Genomic DNA, 17,320 nt, shown 5'->3' on the forward strand with positions numbered 1-17,320 from the left:
AAAGTTTGATCTAAAGAGTTTTATTTTTTGAAACCTCCATAAGTTATGGATATGAAAAGGTTTAAAAAAAAAAAAATTGATTCAAAGTTTTTTGGAGTTACAAAATTTGGTGTTAATGTTTTAAAGGATTCCATAACTAAAGAATAAGTTATGGATCACCAAAAGTTTTTTGTGTTACCTTGTTTTATGAGTGAATTTAGATTAATGAATAAAATTATGTGATAGTTGGTTTTAATCCAAATTAATCTAAGAATTGATTCTAAAATGTGTTTTTGTAACTTGTCCTCAAGTTATATGAAAAGTCACATTTAAGAATCATAAAAACTCATAAAAATTGGCAAAGGTTACAAAAATGAAGAGTCTAGTTCTAATTAAATGGTTTTATGACTCCATAACTTGTCCTCAAGTTATGGAGGACCAAGAGTCTCTTCATTTAATAAAATAAAAATAAAATAAAAAAAGGTGTAACCTTAATTAATTCCATAAGTTATAAAATAAAGAAAAGTTAATTCTTTTATTAGTTTAAAGTCTTCCATAACTTGTCCTCAAGTTATGGAACTTGAAGAGTTTTTGGATTAAAACTACTTTAAACACATAAGTTATGGAATTAATTAGTTTTGAATAGTTTCAAAACTTGCCCTCAAGTTTTGGAATTTGTAAAGTTTTCTCTAATGAATACTTTAATTCCAAGTTAGCCCTTAGAATTTTAAAAGTTAAAATTCAACCCTTATACTTTATAATATTATAAGTTAATAATATATATATGTATAAGAGTAAAGTCAGTCTTACCGCTAGTACGCCTCATTCACGAAGCCGGTCTATAAGGTGGGTATAAGGTTGTTGCCTATAAAATGGCAACTTAATGGGTGTCCACTCTCACCCACCGCTTGCTTGACTGGTGGAGGGTCGTTAGCCGAACGGGTTTGACAGGACTAGAATTCTCCCTTCATTAAAAGTATTAATGAAAATACTAAGTAACTAAACTTTTAATAATACCCAATCTTAGTTACTTAGGAAAAATGTGAATAAGGTGCTAATCCATGAAATTACACTTTACACTTTGTCTAAGTCGTTAGTGGAGCGTGTGTGGTTAACCGGCACACTAACTTGGACTTAACAAGGTAGGTAAAGGGTGACTTAATATTTATCATAGTATCGATGGAGCGTGTGTGGTTAACCGGCACATCGATTGAGGGGTAATTTATTAAGGGTACCAAGTGATTTGCATGGTTACTTCACACCTTGTTTTGTGATCCTCGGCATCCCAGTCACAAAACCTGAAGGGCACACTCGAGATTGAAACATGCCTTTGAAAAGTTCAATGAATCTCAAAGATCTAGGAGTTTCAAAACCAATTAAAACCTAATAATACATTTCGTTTATCTTGGTGGAAATTGGTGAATCGTCATTCACCTACCTTCAAATATTTTATAGCTTGGATTACGGCATACCTCTTCTAAGTTATAAAATAGTTTGTTGGGTCCTAGCCTTAATATTTCATATTGGGTGTCATATTAAGGACTTAAGATCAACTATCTTGAATATCTCCCAAAAGATGTCTGGTTTAGACACTTATGATCTTCCCAAATCTCTTGAAACAAGGTTTCCTAATGAAGATGATGTCCCATGGATATCATACTTCTTTCTCCTCCTCCAATTATTCTCCCTAACCCACAAGTTCTTGAAAAGTTTAAGGTCACTCAAGCCCTATTGGCAAGGCAAGGTCTAGGTGTGAGCACATCTTGGAGATGTAGTCACATATTGACAAGCCGGGAGAGTTGGGTGTCAAAGTCTTGAGAAAGTTGGTGGTTCAATCACTTTCTAAGTCACATAGTGAGTTCCTTTGGGACACCTATGAAACAGACTATGACAAGACCCTTAATAATCTTATCTATTTGCTAAGATCAACTTCCTAAAACTTTATGGACATTGACAATGATGACATTGGATATCCAGTAAAGCATTCTCTTCCCAATGGAAAGGGATCGGCCATAGTCAACTCGGTTGACCAAATGGTAAAGAGAAAAAGCTAAGTCTGTGATAGTCCCGTGTACCATTATCAAAGGGTCCATATGTTTATATTGCCAAAGGAAGGGGCATTGGTTGCGAAGCTGCCAAATTTACCTAAGGATGTTAAAGTCAATAAGTTTGACTCTACTTCAGGTAAAATCCACTATCTAACTCTGTTAAGTTTCTATTCTGAGATTCTTGATACATGATGTGACCGGGTCGCATGGTGATGGTTTAAGAATCAAAGGAAAGTGAAGAAACTTAAAGGAAGAATATGCTGAATCTGATCGCATAGATGGATTTCTATCGCATAGTTTGAAAAATCGGATTTTTGAGCTACTTCGTAGGAGTTATGAGATATTTCTTAGGAATAGATAACAACAAGTTTTCATATGGATTGTAAGGATAGTTTTTCCGCAAAGTTTTAAAATAAAAGGAAATTTTTGATTTTATTTATTTTAAAATATCCTTACAATGGCATCTGTGGAAATTTTTGTTGCTTATAAGATTCCATTAGTAGCAAGAGTGGAAGTATGAAATTGATTCTTTCATTTGTGGTAATGTCTAAATTTACCAAATAAGGAAAGATTCTCATCACCCAAGTTTCAATTGGACCGGAACTTGGAATCATGCAAGTTGTATAGCATGATGAATGAGAACTTTCAAGTTTTGGAAAATTAAGACTAATTACTTAGGGATCGAGTACACATTCTTGTGCACTGATTAAGTCCACCACTAAAGATCGATAAGAAGAATCAAATAAGGCAGAAGGATAAAAGTTTCTCAAATCTGAAAAGATGGGAGAGTACTTTAGTATCAGTTTTTGTGATCATCTTAATGATTAAGAAACCATAGCACAATTAGTTCTCTAAGGAAATCTTAGTGCATTCTTATGACTAAGAAGAGGGATCTTGAATTGTTGAAGTGGTTAAATCAAGAAGATGAGTCATACTTCGTTCCAATACAAGTCTTAGAGTCATACTCCAAGATTGTCATTAGAGTGACATGTCTTAAAGAAGGTTTAAAACACTTGTCAAATGTAAGAGTAAAATTTTTCTACTCTTGTACATTTGAAATTGGTAAGTTGTGATGTTTTGGATAAAACAAAGACCAACTTAGGCCAATTGTGTGAAGTGTTTGTCTTGATTAGAATCCTCACTATCTCTTGGATATTTGACAAGGGAGTCTTATATGTCAAGAGGACAGTGGGAGTCTTAAAGGTCTTGAAAGTCTCAAGAACTAATCAAGAGTAAAACCTAAAGTTCTTCTCTAGCACACAATTTGAGGTTTATAATCTATTGTGTTGACATATCTGTGCCCATTCCAGTTAAAGTTGGCTTTGCATATGAGTTCTTAGAGTTCTCAGTTTGTTGCATAACAACTTGGAAGCAATGGTAGGCCCTTGAGCTGCCAGGTGGCAAGAAATTAAGATTGAGTTCAGTCCATATGAGTTTGGATTTGTCATTATCCTTTTCTTGTGACTATGATTTTGACAATTCACATGGATAAGAACACATACACCATTAAATCTAAGTGTCATAAGGTTTCTCTCTGATTCATGAAAATGATGGTGAGGAAACACTTTCACTAAGTAGATTTTATCTAGATAGCAATTGTGATATTTGCATTCTCAAAGTCGTTAGTGGAGCGCGTGTGGTTAACCGGCACACTAACCTGGACTTGTGAGAAGTGGCAAAAAGGTCTAACCATTATGATTACGGCATACCTCTTCATAATTGTTTAGACTCACAAGTGTGCTATCTAAGGGAAGGTGTATGATTTTGATACAACTTTATCAAAACAATCTAGCATCAGAAATCTAAACTTTGGTCAATGAAGTATTGATTTCTAGAAGTCCAGCTGATTTCTGAGTACATGTCAAAGCTAGTGGGAGCATAAGTGTTATGCTAATAATCATCATGTTAGTGGGAGCATGATAATTATGATAAGTATTGCAAGTTAGCAATGTTAATTATAGAAAACAAAAGTTTCAATTGGGAAAAAGTTGTTTTGCTATAATTAAGGGAGAGGAAATTATGCTTCATCTCAAATCTATAAGCTTAGATCGTGAGGTTTTTATCATTTAGTCAAGGATATATATGAATTTCATGTTGGAATGGCTCAACATAAGGAAATTTTGTATATGGGTCCATTATTTGCGTTCTAAAATTCGATTATGATTACGGCATCCCTTTTCATAATCTGAATTATGAGAACTTGGCAAATTGAAATGGAAATGTTATAGCAAAAGACTGGTTTAGTCTTTATGTAAGACATCATGAATCGTGTCCCATATGCTTCGGATATAGGATCGATTACATGTGCTATATTCATCCGTTCTAAAATTTTCCAAATGCCTGGGGCATTAAGGAGGGAAAAGGTTTAGAACTGGATATGACTAAAAGGATTAAACAATTGTCGAGGACAATCTAAGGTTTACCAAAGATTGGTTGCTCAAGGACAATTGGAAGTATAGTGATAATTCTGGAAGGACCATATTGACATAGTCTGTAAGGAGGCAACTCTTGTTCAGAAGTGATAGTCAAAATGGAATCTGGAAATGTTTCAAAGTTAGAATTTTCAATCTGTTTAAGATTAGGAAACTTAATGCAAGAAGGATGTTTCCAAGGAGCTGATCTCCTTTGGAATACTCTGTAATGATTGTTGCCAAGTCTTTATGACTTTGTGCATAATCATTACGAGAGGATCAATGCATATAAGTTTAGAATCTAACAGATTTCTGTAAATGGCATGAATTTGGAATTCTCGCATTTGCAGTAAGGATTTGGGAGTGTGAAAAGAGAATCATTGAAGTTATGTTCAATTGATCTAGTTCACAAAGTAAAGATCATAGACAAACATAGTATGCATACTTGGTGTGTGGCATGACTAGTGTTTAAGAAAACATAGTGTACATGCTTGGAGCATGGGACAACTATTGTTTTAAATTCAAGAATAAAGTTGATAGCTGAAACAGTGTACAATGAATAATGTGTAATCATATGGTGATAAATAAAAGGTGTTTTATTTATGTTCAAAGGGTTGATACCATATTGGATTCAATTATTATTGTGTTTCACTTTGCATGTTTTGACTTCCCGAATAAACTGGGTTATTCTTCCGGAATGACTAATTTATTCAAACCATCCACAGTCGGTCATATTTTGGAAGTAGATATGAATTAAGACTGTCATGATGGGTTGTAGAGGTCTAAGGTGTTGGACAAGGCTACAACAATCATGAGTGCTCATAAGTTCTGAGTATTGGATTCAACCCGCGCTCATTGGAATCACTTCATGGATTTTATCACGAGTGATCATGAGACGATAATATCTTATATTCTTCAAACCTAGAGATATGAGTTGTTACTATGAGTTGATAGTACATTGATTGCACGAAACCGCATTTGGTAACTCTGTGCTATAAAACGTGCCTTTGTGTATGATTCAACAAGTAGTAGAACAAGCCATATGAGTCGAAGTTTATCCATTCCTTTTACCTTCGGGATAAAAGCGATATCTGTGGGCCCCTCGATGATTTGATGATGACAAATGGAAGTGCTCGGCCGGGCCAGGACTGATTTGATTTGTTCAATTAGTCAGTCGTCATAAATCGGAAATCGGGAAACAACAAATGGACAGAGAGAATGATTATAATCCATGTCTCAGTCCATATGATATCTAGAATGGAGGAATATATGATCCCTTATCTAATGGACAAGTTCGTTGACAAGATCAGAGTTCGACAGCAGCTTTAAGAGCTACGATTGCCAGTTAGGTTTGAAGTCATACGCAATAATAGTTTTAGACTTATCCAAGTGGGAGACTGTTGGATTAATGTCTAAGTCCATAACTATATTTGGTATGTATTTGACCCGACCCGGCATGGTCCATTTGGGTTGCACTTCACCGACACAATTTATATGGATAATCTTTTGAGAATAGTATGTTTATGATTAATATTAATATATTATAAGTTCTAATATATTAATATGGAATCATATTATTTAATTAGTATTGATCAAGAATTAATTTATAATTAATTAAGTGATCAAAAGGAACTAATTAAATATGGACTCTTATATATATGGAATGGGCCAAGTTCATTTAGGTTGGGCTAAGCTTTCATGGATAGTCCATGGAGTGTTTAACCCATGGATCCTAGGAAATGAAAGGTCATGGGTATTAGGGTTTAACCCTAATCCTCCATACTATATAAAGATGTCTTTGGTTGGTGAAATTGGACTAGTGTGGATACACTAAAGAAGGGCTAGCAATTTCACTAGAGAGAACCAAGTAATCATATTCTCTAAACTATTCCAAGGTGTCTTGGTGATTTGTGATTCCACTTGAGGCTTCCACACTATTGGGGCTAAGCTCTTAAAGCTTGAAGACATCAAGCTACATCAAGAGGTATGTATTCTATCTTGTTACATTCATAGTTTTTGTATGCTAGATTAGGATAATACCTTGGATGTTCTTATTTGCATGTATAATAGAGAAAACATAGATCCAAGGTATTTAGGGTTGCATGTACACTTAGGAAGTGTTAGAATGCTCAAAACCCAACAGATCTATCATTTGTATACAATGGATTCAAGCAGAATCGAGTTTAGAGTAGTTACATGGATGTGACTCGGCGAGTCAGATCGCGAGTCCCGTTTTTCCCCTTTTTGAGTGTTGTCGAGTGGAAGCCGTGAGTAGTAGAGTGGACTCAGTGAGTTGGAGAGCAGACTCAGTAATGGAGGGACTCGACGAGTTGTTCATACAACTCGGCGAGTCCAAGGCAATCTTCTTAAGCTCAAGAACAACTCGTCGAGTTGTTCATATGACTCGGCGAGTCGGATGCAGATTGTCTGAGTTCTTGGATCGAGAGAGTACTCGTCGGGTCGATGCCATACTCGACGAGTAGCCACGAGTGGGGTTGTGAAATGAGACTAGAGACTCGGCGAGTTGGCAGCCCAAATCGGCGAGTCAGGTCAACTGTGGGTTGACTTTGACCGAGAGGGTTGACTTTGACCGGGAGAGTTGACTTTGACCAAGGGTAAAAGAGTCATTTTACCCCAGTGCAGTGTTTAGTATTTGATTGAGTGTGTTTATGGACTTGTAGCCGGGGAGATACCGAAGCAGCAGTAGTTAGCTTCCAGAGCCATTCACACAACAGCCAGTTCACGAGGTGAGTCTCCTTTCAGTAGGAACGGGTCTACGGCCATAATGCCGGCCCGTTTAGTTAGCAGTAGTCCCGGACTTTGGTCCGATGCAGTAGTTAGAGTGCTTGATGTCTTTGTGATTCAAGCATGTTTGTGTTATGTGTTCCGGACTCTGTTCTGATGCAGTATGCAGTATATGTGATTATAATAGTTGATATGTGTTATGCTATGCCATGATCAGCCAGTTCCGGACTTCGGTCCGATGCAGGGGACAAGGTCCCAGTCAGTTCCGGACTTCGGTCCGATGCAGCTAGTTCCGGACTTCGGTCCGATGCAGTCAGTTCCGGACTTCGACCCGATGCAGTTAGTTCCGGACTCTGGTCCGATGCAGGGGACAAGGTCCCAGTCAGTTCCGGACTTCGGTCCAATGCAGCTAGTTCCAGACTTCGGTCTGATGCAGTGGGCAAGGCCCAGTATGTGCTTTATATGTATTGTATGGTATGTGGTAATTTGGGGGAGCTCACTAAGCTTCGTGCTTATAGTTTCAGTTTTGGTTTCAGGTACTTCCGCAAGCAAAGGGAAGAGCTCGGGATGATGGCATCGCACACACCACAGCTTTAGTCTTGTCCTGGGAGTTGATTTAGTTTTCTTGATATGTTAGGATAACAGTTGTGATACAGTTTTTCTCACAGTATTTTATTATGGTTTTCGAAACACGCAGCATATGGTTTTATTATGTGATACTCAGTCTCGTGGTTTTGTTATAATAAAAATCGAAATTTTTGGGTGGTATTTTTGGGTTGTTTCACCATAGGTCATCCGGAGAAGAAACTGCCTGACTTCACCGGTGAACTCTCGACCCTTCCCTGTATAAATTGTTGCCTATTGATCTAAATGTTAAACCATCCCTCCTTTCGTTTTCTGGATATTACCGACTAAACACTCATCATCGACACAAACCCATCCCTTGCTTATGGATAAAGCCTACGAAACTCTAACGTTATCTGTTGTTGTTAAGCAATGTGACGTGTTCACAACCCAAACATAATGTTTCAAGAACAATTCCATTGATACGTTTTTTTATTGATTAGCACAAGATTTTGCTTAGAAAACTCAATCAGGGAAAGAAGAAAAGATTACGTTTTCCTTGCAAATTATAAGCCCAATGAAGTTTTCAAACCATTCAAAAAACTCCAATTATGTTTTGTTTGTTCAAGAAAACCCAACGAACTTAACCTTTTGTCTAAAAAACCCAACTAACTTACACTTTTCATTTAGGGTCAACCGGCTAATGAAAGTCAACGAATGACATGGCTTATGACGTGTAATTAAATATCGGAAAATGACTTGTAAGACCAACGAAGTTTCAAAACTGTTCAAAAAACCCCAATCATGTTTTTTTTTTGTTGAAAGAAACCCAATGAACTTACGCTTTTGTTCAATTCTCATGATGATGGCAACCAGATTCATTAGGTATACAACTAGTTGGCAAATGGCATGACATTATGTTTAATGACATGGAATAAACATGTTACAATTGCCCTTTATATATCGATTTAGGGCTTGGAGAAGAGAAAAACAAATGACGTCTGTATTCGATCTCTTGTAATAAATACTTCTTCTTCTTCCTCCCAATTGTTGATATCCAACTCAAGATCTACAAAGAAGATATTTGATGATGCAAACTCTTGTGGATATAGACACCCTTCTCGGATTTAGACATCTAGAATGGATGATCATCCAGATATAATGTTTAGGGCTTGTTCGAACAAATTGGTAAGTGTAAATGAAAGCTTTATTATGTCCATTTTAATAGGTTTTTGTTTTTTGAAAGAAACCAAACAAATAGATAGAATATGGACATGATAAAACTTTCATTTACACTTACCTACCTGTTCGAACAAGCCCTGAACTTTTTTCTCTGGATGATCCTCCATTCTAGATGTCCAAATCCAAGAAGGGCGTCCATATCCACAAGGGTTTTCATTGAGAGGAAGAATAAGAAGTAGCTATTACAAGAGATCAAACACAAACGTCGTTTGTTTTTCTCTTCTCCAAGCCCTAAATCAGTGTGTGTGTGTGTGTATATATATATATATATATATATATATATATATATATATATATATATATATATATATATATATATATATATAGGGCAATTCTAATATGTTAATTCTATGTCATTAAATATAATGCATGTAATTTGCCAACTAGTTGTATACGTAATGAATCTGGTTGCCTCTAATGAGAATTGATCAAAAGCGTAAGTTCGTTGGGTTTTTTTAAACAAACAAAATATGATTGAGGTTTTTTGAATGATTTTTAAACTTCGTTGGTCTTACAAGTCATTTTCCGATATTTAATTACACGTCATAAGTCATGTCATTCGTTGACTTTCATTAGCCAGTTGACCCAAAATGAGAAGTGAACGAATTGGATTTTCTTGAACACACAAAACATAATTGAGTTTTTTGAACGGTTTAAGAACTTCATTGGCTTATAAGTCATTTTCCCTTATTGCTTAGTGTCTTCATTTCGTCGTAAAAAATGTGTTCTTGAAGAGACTTTGAAATAATGCATGTAATCTTAACCCATCCAGAAATGCTGATTTATTCTAACATGATCTGTGATCATTTAAGTCTCTAGGAGTCTGGATATGGTCTCACATCAAGAAAAATAGAATAAGTTCATATTTGAACACCCACAATCTTTGACTTCATGATGCATTCAATTAATGGAAGACTCTTTTTTTTATTTAGAAAATTTTCTTTTTTCTAGATAACCAACGATTCTGTTGTTATCAGAAACATTACCATCGGTCCCAACCCTGGGATCCATCTCAAAGTTTCCTCTGGTTTGACAGTAAAAATTAAATGGTTTCGGCTGAGAAGAAAACGAGGAGGGATAAAACATAAGTGGTGTCATGGTGTGAAAGAGAGTCGCTTTTGTGTTTATCTTTTTAAATTAAGAAAATTAAATTTACAATCTTTTGCTTCATTTAGTAAATATTTTTTACTAATACCACCTTCCAACTAAAAACTCAGTAGATCAGCCCATGATACGTACCAAATCTAATAAATTTTACCAAATAATTGTCTAAGTATATTTTCTGCGCTTTTTACGCGTTGTTCCGTGTTCTGCTGTTCCTAGAAAAACCGTGTTGTTCGGTGTTGGTGTTAGGTCTTGAAAACTTTCATACAGTCATCCTTTAAAGTCGTCCACAGGCCATGCGTACACCTTTCAGATTTCAACGTCAATTTCCACAAAGAGCAGCTCTTCTTCGAAAAGGCAACCACAACAATCGAGATAAACTACCTGTACATACTAGGTAAGAATGCACACATTTCTGCAACCTATTTCAATAATGAGTATGATGATTTTGTTGATCTATTTGAATCGAATTGATTTTGACAACATTGACTATTAGCTGTTCGATTCTTTTGATCGCTAGTCATTTCGCGTAAGATTGCTAATTGTGAACTTCAAAATTGATAGAAGTTATTTGATTATAATAGAATAACAACATAAAGTTGCCATTGCAGTGGCGGCTGAGAGCAGTGAATATTTGTTATAAAATCGATAACTTGTTTTCGAATATCAGAGGATAAATAAGAGTCTATAGTGTCATGTATACATATATGATTAGTATTACCATTTTTTTAATCTTTGTGTCTGTAGACCAGGGATATGTGGCGAAGTGATAATTCATGTTGAACGGCTCTCTTAACTACCAGAACAAAAACACCTCAATCATTCGATCAAGACAAATTAGCCTTATAAAGATGAAAGGATCAGTACAGATAACATCATCTGCTATCATGATAATTTTACTTGTAGTAGTAGATAGATCAGAGGGGGATCCCAGATCGCAAGTCCTTAACTTAACATGTTCTCAACAGCGTGCAACCTCTGCAAACTTCATTCCAAACTTTGTGCGCGTGATGGAGGAAATCAGCACCCGAATCCAAACATCACACAGAGCAACAGCAGTTATGGGCACAGGACCTGATCTTATCTACGCACTTGCTGAATGCTATGGTGATCTTTCAGCAGATGACTGTATGATATGTTATGCTGCAGCACGTACAGCTATTCCTGTTTGCTTGCCTGGTGTTGGCAGCCAAGTGTTTCTTGATGGTTGCTTCATACGAACACAAAACTACAACTTCTTTGAGGAGTATGCAGGATCAAATGACATAGTAATTTGTGGGAATACAACAAGGTATGGTGTATCTTTGGATTCAGCTACACGCTCCATCTCAGATGCTGCAAGGGATGCACCAAGAAACAGGGACTACTTTGCAAGAAAGGTGGTGGGGACAGCAAATGAGTCTACCTATGTGCTGGCAGATTGTTGGGGGACTTTGAATGAGAGTTGTTGTAAAGAATGTTTGGAGAGAGCATCTTCTTCTATCTTGCAATGCTTGCCTTGGTCTGAGGGACGTGCATTACATACTGGATGTTTTATGAGGTATTCTAATATCGATTTTCTTAATGCTGACTCAACTCGGGGTAATAATGGAGGTAATTGTTCAAAACATGTTTCTTTAGGAGTTCATTTTGCTGTATAGCCATTTATGCAAATCCTTTCATTCATCTCATCATAATCATAACATATATTGGATCAACAGGAAATGCCAAAAGCCAGCTCATTCAAAGGAATTGTGAACATCAGCAATTGAACACCAGAACCGATTTCAGTTTGAATTTTGGGCAGGCAATGGCTGACATCAGCACCAAAATGGAAACTTCACATTTTGGGACAGCAGTTAGAGGGACAAAAGCTGATAAGGTGTATGGACTTGCTCAGTGTTATGGTGGTGTTTCTACCCGTGAATGCAACTTATGCTCTGCTGAAGCACTTACTACTCTTCCTGGTTGTTTGCCTAGTACAGGTGGTCGGGTTTATCTCACTGGTTGCTTTATGAGGTATGAGAATTATAGCTTTTTCGGGGAGCATATAGGGGAAGAAGACAGAGTTATATGTGTGAATAAAACAAGGAGAAACAATGCCTTTGAACAATCAGCCTCAAAGGCTGTGTTTCAAACAGTGGAAACAACACCTAAAAGTAAAGAGTACCATGCTGGAAAACAGGCTCTTATTTCTGGAACAGCTAATAAATCAGTGTATGCAATGGCTGATTGCTGGCGTACATTAGATACAGATTCTTGTACGTATTGTTTGCAAAAAGCAGCTAGGTCCATGTTAGGCTGCTTGCCTGAGTCGGAGGGGTATGCATTGTATGCTGGTTGCTTCATGAAGTATTCTGACTCCAATTTCTTATATCCTGATCATCACAACACACTATCTAAAGGTAAGTGATCCTTTCTAGTTTCTATTCTTGGCAGGGGTTGTATTTGTATAAATGCTCTGTTAAAGATATATTGGAGGTTTTTTTGGTTGATTCATCATTTCTACTGTTTATGGTATTGCAGGGAAAACAATAGCTATTGTAATGGCTGTTACTTCTGCTCTAGTATTCTTAATTGCGAGTATTATTGCTTTTTATGCATGGAAGCGCAGAAATAAATCAAAAAGAAGACGACAAGGTATGACTTGTCTCTCATTCTTTGACTATTGTTAGGTTCTCTACGAAAGCAAAACACGATGTTTGATACAAGTTGTGGAATGTTTTGATTTCGTTAAACATTGATTTTAGGTTCTGATGACACTCAATTGTTGATGATGGTGAACAATAGTAGCTTGAACTTCAAATACTCCACCATCGAGAAAGCCACGGGTTGTTTTGATGAGGCGAACAAGCTTGGACAAGGGGGATTTGGAACAGTATACAAGGTATATATATATATATATATATATATATATATATATATATATATATATATATATATATATATATATATATATATATATATATATATATATATATATATATTTGATCATAAAACATACTTATTCATATCTTTTTGTATATGATTTAGATTCTTGGTTTATGTTGTTTTAGAGATACCAAATGATTGGAATGAATGCAATTTGTGACAGGGAATCCTTCCAGATGGAAGAGAGATTGCTGCCAAGAGACTTTTCATCAATCACCGACATAGAGCAGGGGACTTTTATCATGAAGTCAACATCATTAGTAGTGTTGACCACAAAAATCTGGTCAAACTGATAGGATTCAGCTGTTTGGGGCCTGAAAGTATTCTCATTTATGAATATCTACCCAACAAGAGTCTCGATCATTTCATCTTCGGTGAGCTTCATGATTTCCCAAATACTCCAAATACTTCAATTTTCTGGTATTCTGCCACTCGATCATGATGAGTTGATGAGAATGGGATTTAATTCTTTATGAACTTGTTGTACAGATGCAGTTAGAGGTAAGGAACTAAACTGGGCGAAAAGAATTGATATTATTGTGGGAATAGCAGAGGGTTTAGCCTACCTTCATGAAAACAGTAAAACCAGAATCATTCACAGGGATATAAAAGCTGCTAATATATTGTTGGATTCAAGGCTTCATGCTAAGATTGCTGATTTTGGATTAGCCAGGTCCTTTCAAGAAGATAAAAATCATATCAGCACTGGGATTGCAGGAACACTGTAAGCACTTTTATTTTTGTTTTTCTTCTTCTTCTGATGTTCAACTTCTGTTGAATGAGAATGATCTTGAATAAGAAATTGAACATTGCACAACTAGTCCTATGCATGCAGGCTAAGTTAAGATTTAAGAAGAAGCTTTAATTAATTTCTCCCTTGTATTCCAATTTAAACTTATAATCTAGATGAGGAGGGGTTTTCTCAGTTAAATTTGTTTACTGTTTGCAGTGGATATATGGCTCCAGAGTACATACTGAATGGTAAATTAACAGAAAAAGTGGATGTGTACAGCTTTGGTGTGGTTTTGCTTGAGGTTGTTACTGGAATCCCAAACAGAAGAATACAGACATCAGAGGACACTCACAGCTTGCTTTGGATTGTAAGTAGAAATTTCCCACCAAACAAAACATATCACACTTTGAATAATTAATCCTTAACGCTGTACGTTGACTCATTAACGTTCTCAGCAAACTGTAATCCATAACATTCATTCTCATATAAGTAATGTTAGAAAATGAATATACTTAGCCCGGCCCATGACATGCTAGGTTTCAAATGTATATGTAGTACAATTATTTTATATAGCATTTTGAGTAGCTGTTGATGAAATCCTAACATTCAGGCATGGAGGAATTTTCAGCAAGGAACATTGGAGGAGCTTTTTGATCCAAACTTACTGTTGAAGGATGACACCAGTAGCAACATGAAGAAGGAAATAAAAAGTGTGATACACATAGGGCTTCTTTGCATACAACAAGTTCCATCACTTAGACCAACCATGTCTATGGCTCTACAAATGTTATCTAAAAATATTGTGCCCTTACCTTCACCTTCTAACCCCCCTTGTATACCTCAAAGTGACACAGAAACAAATGAGTTTGCTCAAATCACTGCTTTTAGGCATAGATTAAACAATCCTGCTTCACTTCCTACTGTTACACATACTTCTTTTAGTCCAAGGTATATATATATATATATATATATATATATATATATATATATATATATATATATATATATATATATATATATATATATATATATATATATATATATATATATGTTTGAGCAAATTTTAGAGAAAGAATCATCACTTTTGTAATGATGAGCAACTTCGTGTAGATTGTATAAATATTAATATCCTAACTTCATCGTTTTGCCATTTCTGGAAAAGAGAGAATATGATTGGAAGTAGACATGTTCTAGCTCAATCACATGTTCTTATTTTTTTGTAACAAGTTGCGGGCTGTTTATAATCTATAAATGAAACCATCAGGAATAGGTCGGCATTTGGCGCGTTTGATACATCATGTGAACGGTTAAGGAATGAACCATTAAGAGGTTGGATCATTTAAGAAGTTGAATCATTTATTACTAAATTGTTCAATTGTATCAAACATACTTTAGTTTAGTAAGATGATATGGACATTTTTTTTTGCAAAACTTACCTTCACTTCTATGTATAATTCTTACAATTTAAAAAAAAAAAAATTATATTCTTGCACAAGCTGACTTTTTTTTAAAACTTTTTATATACTTGTGCATAGATACATATAGATGGTTAAGTTATTTTGAAAACTCAAAGGTATGCGAGAACTTGATAATTTTTTTCTAACCAAATTTTTTCAAAGCCAATACCACAACACCATCCCTAGGAGCTCATCTAGGCTAGTTGTAGGTCAAAAAAAAAAGCAATGAAAACTATAAATTTGCATATCTACAAGTATATATGCAATCTAACGTCATCTCCAACCGTAACATAAAAATAACAATTTTCCCTTGCCAAAACTAAAACTAAAGAAGCCAAAGATAAGCAACCATATATCCAACCCAACCACTAATTACCAAAACCCATAAGCAACACACTCAACAAATACCATCCATTAGAATCATATGCCTTTTTATAATCAAACTTAAAACTACCATTTAATTTTTATTAATTCATGATGTTAGACATATTAGATGTTGTACTAGTTTAACGTTAGACATGGCTTCCATATTGGTTGCTATGACACGAAGTTTACTAGATCATGATGTTCTTACATGCTAACATTTATTCTAATGTAATATTTTATCATAAGTTTTGAACAAATATGAGTAGTTAATATTTTTTCTTAACAAATAGAAGCATTTTAAAAATACTAGCAAGAAACTAGTCAAAGCTTTCAAAATTAATCCTTAGATAGGCAATACAACAAAATTCTAACAACTAATGTCTTTTCTTAAACAATGGCATACTATTATGTTTGGAAGGCTAAACTAGTTAATAGTTAGCTAAAAAAGTTAATCGGTAGCTGATCAGTTGGCCGATAAAAAACGACGTTTTGTAAATAATTGATATGAGAAAAATTTTTAATAAAAAACCTCTATAAGTTAGCTGACAGCTACTTGGAGTAGCTTTTTACAAAACTAATTTATAAACTACTTTTTAACCTATCAAATAAACAACTTAAAAAAGTTTAAAAAAATAAATTTTTTTTTGAAAACCAACTTATAAACTATTTTTTAGCTTACCAAATAGACTACTTAAAAAAGTTTAAAAAATAAGTTAGTTGTAACTGTAACGTGACAAATTGAGTTGAACAGTAGAATAAAATATGATAATATCAACCAAAAATAGTTCAAATATATTTTTTGAATGGTCTCTATATTGTTTTTGTCTTGAGCCTACAATATGCTTAAACCGATCCGACACTAAACCCGAACCGAACCGAACCGAACCGAACCGAAATAGGCCCGAATAAACAATTTGATTCGGATATCTATATTATGCTTATTCGGTTCTTATGTTATTTGGTTCAGGTTACCCAAATAAGAGTTTATTCGGTTCTAAATATCCGACCCAAATAAGCATTCCTCGTCTCCTTTCGTTTATCGACATAAATCAAAATCACGATTCACACTTCTGTCATCGTCGTTCATAACAGAAAAAAGTCATATGCTCGTTCTCTTCGTTTCAAAATCGACAAATCTTCACAACTATTTCCAAACTCGAAATCACTTTTGTCGATCCTTCCTTTTGTTTCGGACTTTCAAAAATCTACATTTCCTATTGTCTCTAAGGATTCACGAGTTCCTATTTTGTTTAGTCATGAAATATTAGGCACCAACTCAAAAAACTCAAGTAAAAAGTTAATTCTCTTTATGTTAATCTACTATGTACTTGTAATTCTTTCAATGTGTTATTGTGTTATGTTAGTCTTTGAATATTTTATGTTGATATATAAAAATACATTGTTATTCTATTATTGAGGTTATTTGGATTATAGAATATTAATACGGTTTATTTGGTTTTTTTCGATTATATTAGGTTCTTAATCATCTTATACATGTTACTCGGTTAATAACTGAACCAAACGGATTAATACCCGAATCGAACCGAACCCGTAATTGGTTAATCGGTTCGGTTTTCAGTTCATGCAATTACCCTTATTCGGCTTTCAGGTAATTTAGCTTTGAATCGGTTTGGTTCGTTTTCGACCCGTAGCCAGAAAAGTTATAATTTGGGATTGTGTCGATAAAACAAAGAAATAGAATGTATATCTGATGACATTTCTAAACCCCTCTACACGTGGATCCCTCCCATGATCCCCGGG

At 35.1% G+C, this 17,320-nt stretch overlaps 1 protein-coding gene across 1 annotated transcript; it reads left to right on the forward strand.

Annotated features, from left to right (window-relative positions):
• Positions 1 to 10,303: 10,303 nt before the first annotated feature.
• Positions 10,304 to 15,013, forward strand: LOC145092008 (cysteine-rich receptor-like protein kinase 2). The gene is made up of 9 exons (XM_079029877.1): positions 10,304 to 10,490; positions 10,841 to 11,686; positions 11,794 to 12,477; positions 12,599 to 12,712; positions 12,823 to 12,959; positions 13,167 to 13,377; positions 13,493 to 13,727; positions 13,953 to 14,103; positions 14,347 to 15,013. The coding sequence occupies exons 2-9, from the start codon at positions 10,870 to 10,872 to the stop codon at positions 14,824 to 14,826; spliced, it is 2,829 nt and encodes a 942-aa protein (XP_078886003.1). The 5' UTR covers positions 10,304 to 10,490; positions 10,841 to 10,869; the 3' UTR covers positions 14,827 to 15,013.
• Positions 15,014 to 17,320: the final 2,307 nt, after the last annotated feature.

This window comes from Lactuca serriola, chromosome 3 (assembly GCF_051521515.1).
Source record: "Lactuca serriola cultivar US96UC23 chromosome 3, Lser_US96UC23_V15, whole genome shotgun sequence".
In the NCBI taxonomy this organism is placed as follows: Eukaryota; Viridiplantae; Streptophyta; class Magnoliopsida; order Asterales; family Asteraceae; genus Lactuca; species Lactuca serriola.

Excerpts from the sequence above, each read along its gene's own strand:
- LOC145092008 (XM_079029877.1), top strand. The coding sequence starts at position 10,870 with ATGTTGAACGGCTCTCTTAACTACCAGAACAAAAACACCTCAATCATT. Across the intron at positions 12,713-12,822 it reads ATCAAAAAGAAGACGACAAG|GTTCTGATGACACTCAATTG; the intron begins GTATGACTTGTC and ends CATTGATTTTAG. Across the intron at positions 13,378-13,492 it reads TCTCGATCATTTCATCTTCG|ATGCAGTTAGAGGTAAGGAA; the intron begins GTGAGCTTCATG and ends CTTGTTGTACAG.